At 38.9% G+C, this 15,044-nt stretch overlaps 1 protein-coding gene across 1 annotated transcript in view; it reads left to right on the top strand.

Moving 5' to 3' along the window:
* The window catches only part of GZMA (granzyme A), a 110,526-nt gene extending 99,443 nt beyond the window's left edge, over positions 1-11,083 (top strand). The window contains exons 4-8 of the mRNA XM_044681110.1: positions 708-828; positions 3,216-3,357; positions 5,631-5,772; positions 8,090-8,362; positions 10,872-11,083. Of these exons, the coding sequence (XP_044537045.1) occupies positions 708-828; positions 3,216-3,357; positions 5,631-5,772; positions 8,090-8,362; positions 10,872-11,033 (840 nt within the window). The 3' untranslated portion in view covers positions 11,034-11,083. The remainder of the gene's footprint in view (positions 1-707; positions 829-3,215; positions 3,358-5,630; positions 5,773-8,089; positions 8,363-10,871) is intronic.
* The last annotated feature ends 3,961 nt before the right edge of the window (positions 11,084-15,044 follow it).

Here is a 15,044-nt window from a genome sequence, read left to right as displayed (position 1 = left end):
TATTCTTCCACTTAGAGTTGACACATCAATCCATCTTTACATTTCCCTGAGAGGGATAATAAGAAATCTGGTTGATGACTGACTTTTCTTTCTTTTTTTTTCTTAAACCCTTACCTTCCATCTTAGAATCAATACTGGGTATTGGTTCCAAGGCAGAAGAGCAGAATGGGCTAGGCAATGGGGGGTTAAGTGACTTGCCCAGGGTCACACAGCCAGGAAGAGTCTGAGACCAGATTTGAACCCAGAATGCCCCATCTCTTGACCTGGCCCCATCAATCTACTGAGCCACCCAGCTTCCCTCTGATGATTGACTTTTCATATACTTTTTCTAGTCTACATTTATTGGATCTCAAAATATCTTCCTTTCCCAGTTAAAATCATACTTCTTAAAATATCATTCCAAGATACTCTTGGTATCTTTTTTTACCTTAAAAAAAAGAGTCACATCAGCAATGCTAGTGAACAATTGTGTGTAGTATTCTGACTTAAAGGGTGTCCTCTCCCCTCCTTCCATCCTGAGCCTATGTGTTATCATCCCATTGCTGGCAAATTTATGCCAGGCGGCTGCTAAGATTGATCATTGTTGTTGCTTATGGTTGCCTATGATTTGTTTCCTAACACCAGTCTTTCAAGAGGGGAAAAAATATGTGGGGGGAGAGGAGTGAAAGAAAACCACATCCTCCTCTTATTTATTCAGTATATATTAGAGAGCATCAGTGCTCAAAAAGACTCTGAGCAGTAGGCAGGTGAGAGCCAATATGGACATCCCTCTGTTATCCTTTGTCTCCTTGCTCTCTGGTGTCACATTCCTACTGCTAATTCCTGGAGGTAAGACCGCTTCTGCCTATTTCCATCCCAGTCCTTAAATGTGCGGGAGGTTATCTTGATATTATTTCTGCCAGAAGAAGAGGAGAAGTTATCATAGCTTGCAGGACTTTTACATTTTTAGAATTCTTTCTTGACAACTAAATGCATGTTTCTATTTTAGAAAGAAAAGTCATCATTCTAGCTGAAAAAAAAAAAAAAGAATCTGCTAAAGCCCCTGACATTACCTCCTCCTCCTCAGATAAGCAAGAGAAATACATGTGGGTTTCAAGCTTTAAATTGGCCAATAAGGACACTATTGAAAGCCAGTCAAGTGACAACCTTGGGCACCATTCTAAGTCTATTAAGTTGTAGAGAAGATGCCCATCTTGCAATGGCAAAGGGAAATCCTTAGAACCATTCTTTCACATATCCAGTCCCTAACTTTATGTTGGAGAGATCATAGCTCTTAGGAATCTTTCTCTTTCACTCTAAGGCTGTTTGTAAAATTGATAAAAATGGGAAGAACCTTCAGATTCTTTGATGTGTTTTTATTATAAATTGGAATACTATAAGGCAAAACTATTTTTCTTAGAAAGTTCTAGGCAAGATCTCATCACAGCAGAGCAATTGAACTAGAGGCATCTAGGGATCTTGAGGGAAGAGAGGTTCTCCTGATTTGACTATTTTTAATTCTGTTTCAGTGCACCTTTAGGGAATTTTTTTTCTCCAGGTTGTGCTTTTGAGGGTTTGGAACAAAAGGTTTAAGTAAGATTTCTCTAGGGCAACAGAGTGGCACCAGACTGGGAGTCTTCTTCCTGAGTTCAAATCTGGCCGCAGATACTTATTGGCTGTATGATCCTGGACAAGTCAGTGAATCCTGACTGCCTCAGTTTTCTCATTTGCAAAATGATCTGGAGAAGGAAATGACAAACCCCTCCAGTATCTTTGTTAGGAAGACTCCAAGTGGGGTTGCAGAGAACAGAATACAGCTGAAAGGACTGAAACCAGAGCAATGATTTCTCTGTATGACAGAAATATATACTGGTATCAAAGCTAGAGTGTAGACTCCTTAAGAGCAGAAATTGTTTCAATTCTATGTATTTAGAACTCTGGCACCTAGCATAGTTCCTAAAATTTATAAATGTTTGTTGAGTGATTTGTATAGTGAATACTGAACTTAAATCAGGAAAGCTTGGCTTTCCAATCTCTGAAATACTAGTTGTATAACCTTGGGTGAGTCATTTAATATGTCTGTGTCTCAGAACTCACCTGCTTAGTAGTAGACAGGTTGGGATCTCTGTTGGTAGAAGGGGTTTCCCCATAGCAGGAGTTCCTTTGCTAAGGGATATAAAACCAGATGCTTTATGTACTCAGGTTTCTGTCGAAGAAGATGCCTCTTAGTGGCTGTATCTTTGATGACCTTCAAGCCCACCCTTCTCCCTCAGATTTGCCTCTGGCAGAGGGTGCAGGACCCTGATATCCATTTCTAAGGCTCTGGGACAAGGAGGGGTGGTGGAGGTGGTTTGATGTGAATCTTGTGAGCTGGTGATCCTAATACCCCTTAGCATGGTCCACAAGCCAACTCTGTGCTAGTATGGCAACCAGGTGGCACAGTGGCTAGAATATCCGGCTGGAGTCAGAAAGATTCATCTTCCTGAGTTCCAGCATAGCCTCAGACACATTAACTGTGTGATCCTGGGCAAGCCACTTAAACTGCCTGCCTCAGTTTCCTTATCTGTAAAATAAACTAGAGAGGGAAATGGTGAAAAACTCCAATATCTTTGCCAAGAAAACTCCAAGTGGAGTCATGAAGAGTTGAGCATGATTGAAAAGACTGAACAATAACAACAAAAATGAGAAATTGCAAGATGCAAAGCACTATCAACAAAGGAAATCACATAACAGGTCAGAGACTTGGAGGGAAAATTCTGACTAAAGGGCTGCTCGTGTCCATTTCATTAAGAGACTTCACCAGGGCCGTGGGCAGGAAGGAACTCTGGCCCTCAAAACTAGCCCATACATCAAGATCCTACTCTGGGATACTCTGGGGGGCTCCATACAAATACCACTTATGCTCCCAAAATGACCTCAAACTTGTTTTGGTCCAATTTTATCTATTTGTCCTCTAGTTCTCCATATCTTAGTAGGTCAGTGATTTTTCATAACTCCAACCTGAAACTTACTCTTCTTATACACTCCCTCCCATAAAGAACTTCAAAATCATCATGGTCTTTGTGAGTGAAATGGAGGTAGGTCCTCCTTTCCAGGTGAAAATGCTTAAATGTAGCATTTCTAAGAGTGAAAAAAAAAAGTTCTCTTCCATACATCCCTTCCAAAGAGGAAAAAATTGGCAATGGAGACAGCTTGTGATTTGAATTGACTCTTTTTCTTGATTTGTCTTAAAACAGATTCTTGTGTGGATATCATTGGGGGTAATGAAGTATTTCCTCATTCGAGACCCTATATGGCCTTAATTCATAATAAAAATGACTTCTGTGGAGGAGCTCTCATCAAAGAAAATTGGGTGATAACTGCAGCTCATTGTAATACGTAAGCACTTTACCTCCTTAAAATTTTTTTTAATTAATTCTACTCCAAATGTCTTGATTCTCCATGCAGATTAAAAGGAAAGTAAAGCAATGGGTAGAAAGAGCAGAGAAGTGGCTTCTGACTGATAGAAGAAAACACTAACAGTGGGAAACCTCAATGTTAAATAGGTTGCTATTATGGCTTTTATGGCATATCTGGAAAAATTAAAAGTTTAGGAAAAAAAGAAGACTCCTCTTTGAGGGAGACGAATAACTTCAATGCTCCCATGCTGGCATAAGAGGCAGAATTGCCTAGAGCTTGAGAAAGAAGATGGCACATGGTTCCAGAGTCTCTTCAGATCCCTGAACATGACTGAAGTGCTTGGGATCCTCTCCATGTCAGCTTCTTTGCTGAGTCTTTCTCATTCTTCAGGAAACTGAAGAAAGTCTACAATTAAATGTCTTCTTCCTGGAAGCTGAAAATCAAAAGATTTGGATCCCTCTTCTCCCAAGCTCTTATCGGCTTGTTTCTCTACCCCCGCCCCAAGTGGAGATGGAGCCATTGAAGTCATTAATCTCCATCCTGGAGGAGTCTCATACAAATGGGCTTTGAAGCTAGCATTACACAATCTCTGCAAAATGTCAAGGCATCTCCCTCAGCAAGGGTGATAAACCACTACACGACCATTAGTAAGGGCAGAGAATACTACTGAGCTCAATATCAGGGCAGCTATTTAATCCTTTCTGTTAGGGCAGCTAGGTTGCATAGTGGATAGAGCCCTGAATCTGAAGTTAGGAGGATATGAGTTCAAATTTGGCCCCAGACATTTAGTAGCTGAGCAAATCACTTAATCCTGTTTGCCTCAATTTCCTCATCTGTAAAATGAGCTGAAGGAAATGGAAAGCCACTGCAGCATCTTTGCCAAGAAAACCCCAAATGGAGTCATGAAGAGTCAGATACAACTGAATGACAACAACATGCTCTACAAGGAAAAGTAATTAGGTGGTTGAAGGCTAAACTATGAACCAGGAAGACTCATTAGTTCTGACACTTAACTGTGTAACAATGGGAAGTCATTTAACCTCTCTCAAGCTGTTTCCTCTTCTGTAAAATGGAGGTCATAATAACACCTATCTCACAAGATTTTTCTGAGGCTCAAATGAGATAATTTAATACCTTGTAAGGTGCTTTGCAAACCTTCAGCACTCCATAAGTAGTAATTATTTTTAAGGAATGGACTCTAAACTCATTGATAAGTATTGTGTTTACCTAAATCCTGACTCCTCCAATACCTTACCAAAAGTTTAATGAGTTCTCATAGCTAGATTCCTCACAGGGACCATCCCTAGAGAGAGTCTCCCCAAACTTTGCTGACTTAAATTCTGTCTTCAGAGATAGATTCAGCCTTCATTAGATCCATACTCAAAGCTTTTCTACTTGGCCGAACCAACTTAAGGCTTGTTCTACTGGCATAAGGTCTTAGAATCCAAGGTCCCTTTTACACCATGATGAGACAGTGGAAGAGAGATAATATATTATAGTGCTATCCAGATAAATATTACTATTTCTTTTTTTAAACCCTTACTTTCCATCTTAGAATTAATACTGTGGATTGGTTCAAAGGCAGAAGAGCGGTAAGGGCTAAGCAATGGGGTCAAGTGACTTGCCCAGGGTCACACAGCTAGGAAGTGTCTGAGGCCAGATTCAAACCAAGGACCTTCCATCTCTTAGGCCTGGCTCTCAATCCACTGAGCCACTCAGCTGCCCCCATACTACTCTTTCTACTACTAAGATGAACCTGTGTACTAATACCTAATTCAATTACCAAAAACCCTAGCTATTTTAGTCATTTGTGCAATAGTCCAGAGAACATTAAATATTAATTAAATGTTAAATGTTGCTTATCTTAGGATCATTTCTATCTGAACTTCATCAAAAAAAGGATGAAAATGAGATGAATAATCATAATGCCTTTTATAGAGTATTCTTAAATTATTATATCTTTTTATATTTATATAATTATGTATAATTATACATTATATAAGCATATATTTTATATTTACCTAAATATATAAATCTTTATAGTTTATTATTATATATTACTTGTATTTTGGACATATAGATATATAGAATACTTCCCAAGTATTTTTCATCCTTATGTGATCTATATACACAGATAGAGTATTTCAGCAATGCACATCTTTACACGCAGTGGACATAGCTAGATTGGTAAAATGGCATAAGTAGCAGCTAACTGGAATTATCAGACACTAACTACGTCATATCTGGTTCAGAAAAGCATCATCTAAGGTCATTCTTGGAGCTCACTCAAGTAAAAAAGCAGAGCCAGAACAACAGATTAAGACTATCAAGCAACACATTCCCTACCCATGCTGGGTCCCAAGCACCCATTCAGGTGATCTTAAACTTCTTCAGGTACGCAATTTCCATTTTCTTCTCTTTTAAATAGAGACCTGTGAAAAATTAGTCACCACATCATGCAATGGTCTTATGACTATAGGGAGTCGGTCAAGGGTCTTTCCTGATCTTTGTGATAAATTTACAAGGTGATGGATTTTTGAAATATCTCCTAAGTCAAACACCCTTCAAGGGGTCATTGGATAAGGGGTGGGGAATGGTTCTTTACTTCAATGTAATTGGTTTTCTTTATAATTCTAAATATTTTATTCTGTGCATTGAAAAAAATGATTAAGAAAAGGGGTTCATAAACTTTGCCAGACTGCCAAAGAGGTCCAGGACACAAAAAAAGGTTAAGAACCTTTGCTATAAATAGTACCTGTTGACCCTATGTGAGGAGAAAAGACCTCTCCTAATTATGTTGCTGTGACTGGGGCTCCCCACAAATTGAACTGCTTGTTTTGGAGCTATTCTTTGGTGCCTCCTGGTCCACAAGTTTCCTGGGCAGGGGCTGCCCCAAGGTAAACTGACTCATTCCCTGAGATACGGGGCAAGTTTTTCAGAGGCTCTATACCTTTAAAGGAGGAAACATAATATGCCAGTCTGTAAAAAGGAGCTTTTATCAAGAACTTAGACCCTTTTCCTAATTCTCCTAGAGATATAATACAGCAGGTATTGGGAATAAGGAAAGTGGGGAGAAGGAAGAGTCCCTCCCCAGGGACTGAAGAATAGTTACCTTAGGGTAAAAACACATGTCAGAGGCAGACATTCCCTCAGAGGTAGGTAGGTGGCGGGTAGATAGAGTGTTGGACCTAAAGTCAGGAAGTCCTGAGTTCAAATACGGCCTCACACACTAGCTATGTGACCTTGGACAAGTCACTTAACCTCCATCCATTTCAGTTCCCTCATCTTAAAATGGAAATAATAATAAACTCTACTTCCCAGGTTTGTTTTGAGGATCTAGCTTATGAGTGTCAGAGGGACTCATATCTTCCTGACTTCAAACCCAGAGCTCTATCTATTATGCCATGCCCCCTCACACTGAAATTTCATTGGCTTCATGGACTTTCATTAAAGCCAGAAGATCTATCAATTCTATAAGTTCCTTTGGGGTTTCATACAAGGCAACTTTCATTTCACTCCTATAGGAATTCAGAAAATACATTGTATTTCCAAAAGCCCGTTACAATTTAATCATTGCTGCCACTTTCTATCCCTGGGACTCATACCAACCTCCAGTCTTATAGTATTGCTCTAAGGATTTGGACTTCCCCACTCTAGAGGGTGAATGAATGTATGATTAGACCCCTTGACTGTTGGAGACTAAGGTCATTTTTTTGAGAGAGAGTTTAGATTCCAAATCCAGCTTTTATCGCAGAATAAAAGAGAAGAGGAGGTGAAACAGAAGCCCCTGCTGGGGTCATTAATAGACCAAGGGGCAGAGGATTCCCATCCCCATCCCCTGCCATGTTTCTTTGTCTCTGCGTCTTTGGAGACAGAAAGTTTGAGAATGAGTTGATGTTGTTGGCACCCAAGATGCCTGCCACAAGTCATCAAAGTCTCCCAGTCAGAGCAGCTCCAAAAAAGAAGCCCCAAAGACTAACTTCAGCTCAAGACAGACAAGGGAAAGAAGGGAAGGAGGTAGAGTTGCAAAGGGAAAAAGACCCCGAGACACCCTACAGGAATTCCCCGAGATATCTCACCCTCCCCCAGTTCATTAGGGATGGAAAGAACAGTTCATGGAGAGAAGGAAAATATAAGAAAGAGCAGGGACTGGAAGAAGACTGGGGTGTGAAGAATTGAAGTTCAGCACTAGAATGCTTCCCATATCAATGGGGAGGCGAGAGAGAAGTTCTGGAGGAGAAAGGTTTTTATTAGTAAAGTCCAGGTTTTATTCTTCTGCTTTGGGTCACATCTCCTATTCTTCTAGCCTCAGCCTTCTTATGCTTGATCCTTGGTCCTGGAACTTGATATTATTCCAGAAATCTTGGTTTAAGAACCATCTTCCAATGCCAGCACTGGTCAGGTTGCTCCCCTCTCTTTGGCTGCCAACACTCAGACCACAGGCTTTTGCCACATCTTTCCCTGGCCACCCCCTGGGGTTGAAGGGAATATTTTGGGTTGGGGGATGAATTGTTGGGAAGAAAGTGAAAAGCAAGGTTTTTCATACACTCATAGATACACACACACACAGATCCACGGGGCTTCTGGTCTCTGGTGTGTGTGCTCAGCTCTCTCTGGATTTCTAATTTTAATATATTTTATTGACAACAAAAAGGGCATTATTTTACTATCCTGTCCTAATAATATAACTGCTTACATTTATTATCAATAGCTGACTGATAAAGTGAAGATTACGAAAGCAGTAAAAACATTGAAGCTGCCCCAAAATGCAAAAGACATCAAACCGGGCACCATTTGCAAAGTTGCAGGATGGGGACAAATAAACAATACAAAAAAGACGCAGTCAGAGACTCTGAGAGAAGTCAATGTCACTGTTATTGACAGAAAAATCTGCAATGACAAACATCATTACAATTTTGATCCTGTTATTGGACTGGACATGATTTGTGCTGGAAATCTCAAGGGTGGAAAAGATTCTTGTAACGTAAGTAAAAGAACAAGTTTGAGTATTCTGTTGGGGAAACAGAATCATGGGTAGAATGAATAGGAAGTGTGCTGGGATGGTTTGCTTTTCTAAAAGGAGATTCTTGCCAGGGAGACCTGAAAAAAAGAATGTGAGGATACCAGCTGTGTGACCCTGGGCAAGTCACATGACCCCCATTGCCTACCCTTACCATTCTTCTGCCTTGGAGCCAATACACTATATTGACTCCAAGATGGAAGGTAAGGGTTTAAAAAAAATAAAGAGAATTTGACTGCCAGCATACTCTGGAAACAGGAAGAAACTCTCCTTAAAAAAGAAAAAGAGTGTGAGGAAAGAAAAGCAGAGAGACAAATGTGGGTGCCTGGCCACTAGAGACAGGGAAACAGATGGAGCTGGTCAGCCCCAGCCAGCTTCCTTTTCTCATGCCCCAAGCACATCCTTTAGCACTCTTTATTCCTCATGTGTCCTGGTCACATAGTAACACCCCCAAAGGGGTAGAACCTCACACCTTATTCCCCAAGTCCTCCAGCTCCCTCTGTCACTCATCAAAACTTACCTATCCTGTGTCCTCATCTTTTTTTTCCAAACCCCTTCCTTCCTCCGTCTTAGAATCAATACTTTATATTGGTTCTAAGAAAGAAGGGACTTAAGTGACTCGCCCAAAGTCACACAGCTAGGAAGTGTTTGTCACATTTTCACCCAGGACTTCCCTTCTCTAGAGCTAGTTCTCAATCCACTGAGCCAATCTATTCAATCCAACTCAACCTTGTGTCCTAATTCTTGAGCCCTATTTCTCAAAAACACCTGCCAATTAATGCATAGAATCATACATCTGGAAGGAACCTCAGAAACCTTTAGTCCAAGTCCCTCATTTTACAGATAAGGAAACTAAAGACCAGAAGGGTTGGGAGTTGCCTACAGCCACACACATTAACATTACTGGCAGAATTTTCACCCAATTTTTACCATTATTAACTCTTTTTTTTTTAAACCCTTGTACTTCGGTGTATTGTCTCATAGGTGGAAGATTGGTAAGGGTGGGCAATGGGGGTCAAGTGACTTGCCCAGGGTCACACAGCTGGGAAGTGGCTGAGGCCAGGTTTGAACCTAGGACCTCCTGTCTCTAGGCCTGACTCTCATTCCACTGAGCTAACTCTTAATGAATAAAAGCCTGTGAATTTTTGCCACTATGACAAGCCTGTAAAGGAGGTGTGTTTAATCATACCTCTTCAATGGCCCCAAATTGACCGCTTCCCTATGCCACCTTCCAATATGGCGAGCCAGCTCTGCTTAACTATGCCAGAAGGTGGGCAGAACATTTACATAAATGGTAACTTCCTTCTGCAGGAGTGCTATCATTTTTGAGGATCACACAAGTTCCTTCCCAGTAACCACCACATTCTTCTGAAGACAGTCAGATTTTAGTTCCAGTTCAGATTGAGAATAATAGCTAGCATTTATATAAAGCCTAGTATTGCCAGGTGCTATAATAATGATAATAATAACTAGCATATAGATATAACATTAACTATGTGCCAGACACTGTGCTAAGTGCTTTACAAATATTATCTCACTTGATCCAAGAAGGTCAGTGTTATTATGCCCATTTTACAGATGAGAAAACTGAAGTGACTTGGGCAAGGTCTTATTGATTATATCAGAGATGAGATTTGAACTGAGGTCCTCTGATTCTAGAATACATCTTAACATACTACTGGTAGTTTAGGATTTTCTAATCCAAATGAAAACTGATATTTGTTCTGAAATTTTCGTTTGGCCAGTATTGGAGTTGAGGTTGGGTTCCTGGTCTGGTTTGGCTCTGATTTTGATTGGAGGTTGGGAGGATTAAATTTGTTTTGTTTTGGTTTTTGGTGGAGAATAATACATAAAGAGCTTAAACCACCAAAACATTTTTCTTGGATTTTAGTCTCAATCTCTCAGATATATTTGACTAATTAGCCCTTTGATATAAAAATATTGCTTTTAAGTCAATTATTAAATTTCCCATTTATAGAAATTATCTATTTTCAAAAAGAAAAGATTCTGATTAACTTCAGATATAATGTAGAAAAAGAGTTATCAGCTGCTTAGTTAGAATTTTTGTTCCCACTTTCAATGATTCAGAAAGAAATTGAATAATAAAATTTAAGATTTTTCAAATATTACCTAACACAACAGTATTTATTAAGCATTAACTCCAGGGCAGCTGGGTAGCTCAGTGGATTGAAAACTAGGCCTAAAGATGGGTGGTCCTAGGTTCAAAGATGGCTTCTGACACTTCCTAGTTGTGTGATCCTGGGCAAGTCACTTAACCGTCATTGCCTAGCCTTTACCATTCTTATGCCTTAGAACCAATAGGTGGAAGGTAAGGATTTAAAATAAAAAGCATTAACTCCTACTTTGCCTAAGTACAAACTGAAGACATTATTTTTTTAATCTCAAACCTTTTTTTCTATTTCAACTAATGTTTAATGTTGATTTCCCTCCCATTACATATCTTTTTTTTCAGGGGGATTCTGGTGGTCCTTTGATATGCAAAGACAATTTTGTAGGAATCACTTCCTTTGGTCTTCCTGGAAAATGTGGGGTTCCCCAAGGACCTGGTGTTTACACTCGTCTTACAAAGGAACACCTTAACTGGATAAAAAATACCATCAAAGGAGTGGCTTAGATTGCTTTGACACAGTCCCTGCAATTCCTTCGAGCTTTCTTCAACAATAGAGACCCAAGAATAAGTAAATTTAAGCCAGGTCTCCACTGGCTAAGTAAAGCTAATAATGGAGGTTAATTTGAATAATTCAGATTAAAACACATTTTCAAAAAGCTTTAAGTGAAAAATAGAGTTTTGCCTGTTTTCTTCAAATAATTGCCTTAACCATACTGATCGTGATCTGCTCATCCTATGTAAGAATTATGTAAAAGGTAAGACTGGCACTGGAATCCTATCTGCACAGCATTAGAACAATTCACATTCCCTTGGGTACAGCTTAAAAGGCACTTTCTTCACAACCCTATGAGGAAAGTAGTATTTGCAAACAAAAAAAATCATTGGGGGCTATCATTTAAACTAAAAGGGAAGAAGTCTGATTGTCAAACCAATTAAGTTTACTCTGGAAAAGCCGAAACTACACCCCGACTCCATATTTATCATTCTGACTCACCATAGCTCTTTGAGAGATGGGAAGAGGAGAATAAGCATTTATGTAGTATGTACTATGTTCTAGGCATCATGCCAAACCCTTAATGAATATTGTCTTGTGATCCTCATAACAACTTTGAAAAGGTAGGGCTAGGATTGTCATCATTTTACAGTTGAGGAAACAGAGACAAATTGAGGCTAAAGGAGTTGCCCAGGGTCATACACCTAGGAAGAGTCTAAGACCATATTTGAGCTCAGATATTCCTAATTCCGAGCTCAGTGATCTACCCACTACACTATCTAACTCCCTCGTTATTGGGAACTAGGATTTAGATGCATTGGTGATAGCATTTTTGTGGCATTAAACTAATATCTATTAACCTGAGCTGTCCATCCATCAAATTTTCCAGTCTAATGCAGCTCATTTTGGTGCTAAATTTTCCTATCAGCTTTGTTAGTCTCAGACTCAGACTAGAATACAGAAAATGGGGCTATGGCAAGAGGAAGCATGGTATAATGGAAAGATTTTCAGACAGAAAATCAATAGGATATTAGCACCCAGCCTCCTAAACTTCCCTCAGGTTTCTGAATGAGAAAGAAAAGTATGACCAACATCAGAACAAGAGAGCTATGTCAAGGCTATTCAACAACTAGCTCTCCAGAGAAGAAAAATGTTTTCAAGACACGCTTTTAAGTTTAATCTTCATGATTAATTTTTATCATAATGGACATTAAGATGGCTCAGTGAATTGAGAACCAGACAGACAGAGAGAGAGAGAGAGAGAGAGAGAGAGAGAGAGAGAGAGAGAGAGAGAGAGAGAGAGGTCCTGGGTTCAAATCTGACCTCAGATACATCCTAGCTGTGTGACCCTGGGCAAGTCACTTAACCCCCATTGCCTAGACCTTAAGTCAAAAAGATGTGTCACTGAGGATAATTTCCTAATCTACACTGAAATCAAAGGATTCTTACTGGGTTTTGAACTCATTTGAAAATATTTTTTAAATTAGTTTTCAAAAGTCACTGACTGGCATAAAAGTAGTTAGAAATTTGCTAAAAATTTTTTGATAAAAACCTTTGCCTAGTTAGTGAATTGTAATTAAAAGAAGTTAATGTGCTTCTTTCATTTGGTCTGCGTATTTTTCCAAGTTATCTTTTTAGCTGTGACAGTCATCAAAACCAAGTGTGGAAACAGTCTGAACTTAGAACCAGACCTTCAAATTATTTGCTTTAACAAAGTGTTAAGCCACGATTTTCAAAAATGTGGACACATTTTCAATCATATCTCATTTTAAAAGTTATTATTGTTATTATTAACTTATCAAAAGTTAGTTCATTAGAAGAAAAAGGAGTTTTGTACCATTCATAACACTTTAAAATTATTTTTAATCTTATTTCATCTTTATATCACATTTTTCATTCCTATTTTAGTTTAAGCTCTTAGTGCAAACGTTTCACAGTCTAACATATATGTACATAATTCATTAGCTAAATGAGTAAAAAAATGAGCAAATGCTCAAAAGTTTGGGATTTGGGGTTTTGTTTTGTGGTTATTGTTTTTTACTAATGGGGTGTGTGATCAAAAAACTTTGTGTACCACTGTTCTAGAGGAGAGAGGGGCCTACATCAGGGTGGTGATCATGTCAAGGGGGGAAGGGAAGTAACAATATTGAGCAACTGGTCAGATGTATGGGATGGCAGAAAGGGAAGAGCCATTGATGACTGCAGTCACATCCCTAGCAAGTAGGAGAATGATAGTGCCCTCAACAGAAAAAGAGATGTATGGAGGAGGGGCAGGTTCAGGAAGAGAAGGAAATGAGCTTTATTTTGGGTAGCACTGAGTTTGAGATGCTTAGGAGACACATGGGAAGAAATATCCAGCAAGTAGTTAACAATGTGTGATAAAAGCTGCAGGGAGATTATTAGGGACTTGTAGATTTAGGAGTTATTGATGTAAATGTTCCTTTTTTTTCTTTCTTAGTCATGCCACAGGCTTCACCTACATGCATACAGCAGCAGATAAGCATGCTTCTACTTTTGCAAGTATGAAATGGTTACATTATTGGTTCCAAGTTACATGCATCATTTGAGAAAAGCAGAAAAAAATGCTCTCAGTATAACCACACTATGTCATGTGATTTCTAAAAAGCCTGTAAACCATGGAGAGTCATGAAAAAGTGGTTTTAGGGTTAACAGGTTCATTTCTGAACAGTTTCTATATTCTATACTATCAGTTCAATAGTCATTCTTATCTCACTTCATCCATCTGAGATGCAATCAATCAACTACCATTTACTAAACAAATGTTAAATTCCAGGCACAATACTAGGAGCTGGAGACTCAAAGAAAATGACTGGAACAATCTCTGTTCTCAAGGATCTTACAGTCTAATGAGGAAGACAAGAAGTACATATATAAGTATAGAGAATAACTATAAGAAGGAATAAATACAAATGAATAAAGTCATTAAATACAAAGTCATTTTGGAGCAAGGGTAATGGCAACTGGGGAGATGTCCTGGTAGAAGGTTGAATCTTGAAGGAAAAAAATTCTAGAAGGAAAAAAGAAGTGAAGATGAGAGGGAAGTATATTCCAAGAATGATGGATGGCCAGGGAAAAAGACATTGTATGTAAAAAGCAGCAGGCAGACTATTATGGTCAAATTACAAAATGTGTGAAATAACTGGTGCATAAGAAGACTGGAAATATTTTAAAAGGCCAGTTTTTGAAGAGCTTCGAATACCCAATAAAGGTATTTGTAGTAAACCACAAAGATAATAGGGAATGGATGATGGGAATAATTTAGGTTGGGGGTTACCAAGATATGAGTCATGACAGACAAGGAAACAGCAGAGATGTGAAAGTGGGACAGTGTAGAGTTGAACTGGGTCACTAATGGTTTAGATAGGGAAGGAAAAACAGGGTTAGAGCAGGGACAATAGCTGAGGAAAGTATTGTAGGGTAAATGGATTGGTGGCCCATCCACTGTGAGAACAAATAATATGGCATAGGCAAAGATGATTAAAATAACAGGAAATGATGATCAGATAAAGGAATTATCAGAATTCTTAATTATAGAAATGGCATATTTGTAGGGAAGAGATGGTAAAGTTAAGGTTGTGACCATTCCTATATATGGCTGAGGTAGAATAGAAGAAGTAGTCACAAGAGTTAAGAAGACTGAAGAACCCAGAATATATTTGCTGTGTATTCTTTAGTATAAAGGAAAAAATTAGGGTAGACAGGGAGATTTTAAGCTAAGCATTGAGCTCATTGAGAATGGAGGGAAAATGTCTTGAGAGTTGGTAGAGTTAGCTTACAGTTACAGGATCTGTACAGAGTGACAAAAATAGATGGAGTGAAACATCAAAAGATAAGACATTGCTAGGTGATAACAGTAGAAGGAGAATCCATAAGTAACAACAGAGAGCAAGGAGCATTACAATTCCCTCACCAGGACCAGAAATAGATAGATAGATAGATAGATAGATAGATAGATAGATAGATAGATAGATAGATAGATAAGATAGATAGATAAGATAGCT

The sequence above is a fragment of the Gracilinanus agilis genome, chromosome 1, assembly GCF_016433145.1.
Source record: "Gracilinanus agilis isolate LMUSP501 chromosome 1, AgileGrace, whole genome shotgun sequence".
Lineage (NCBI taxonomy): Eukaryota > Metazoa > Chordata > Mammalia > Didelphimorphia > Didelphidae > Gracilinanus > Gracilinanus agilis.
Note: the sequence above shows the minus strand (reverse complement) of the source record. Positions and strands in the feature narration are given on the sequence as shown.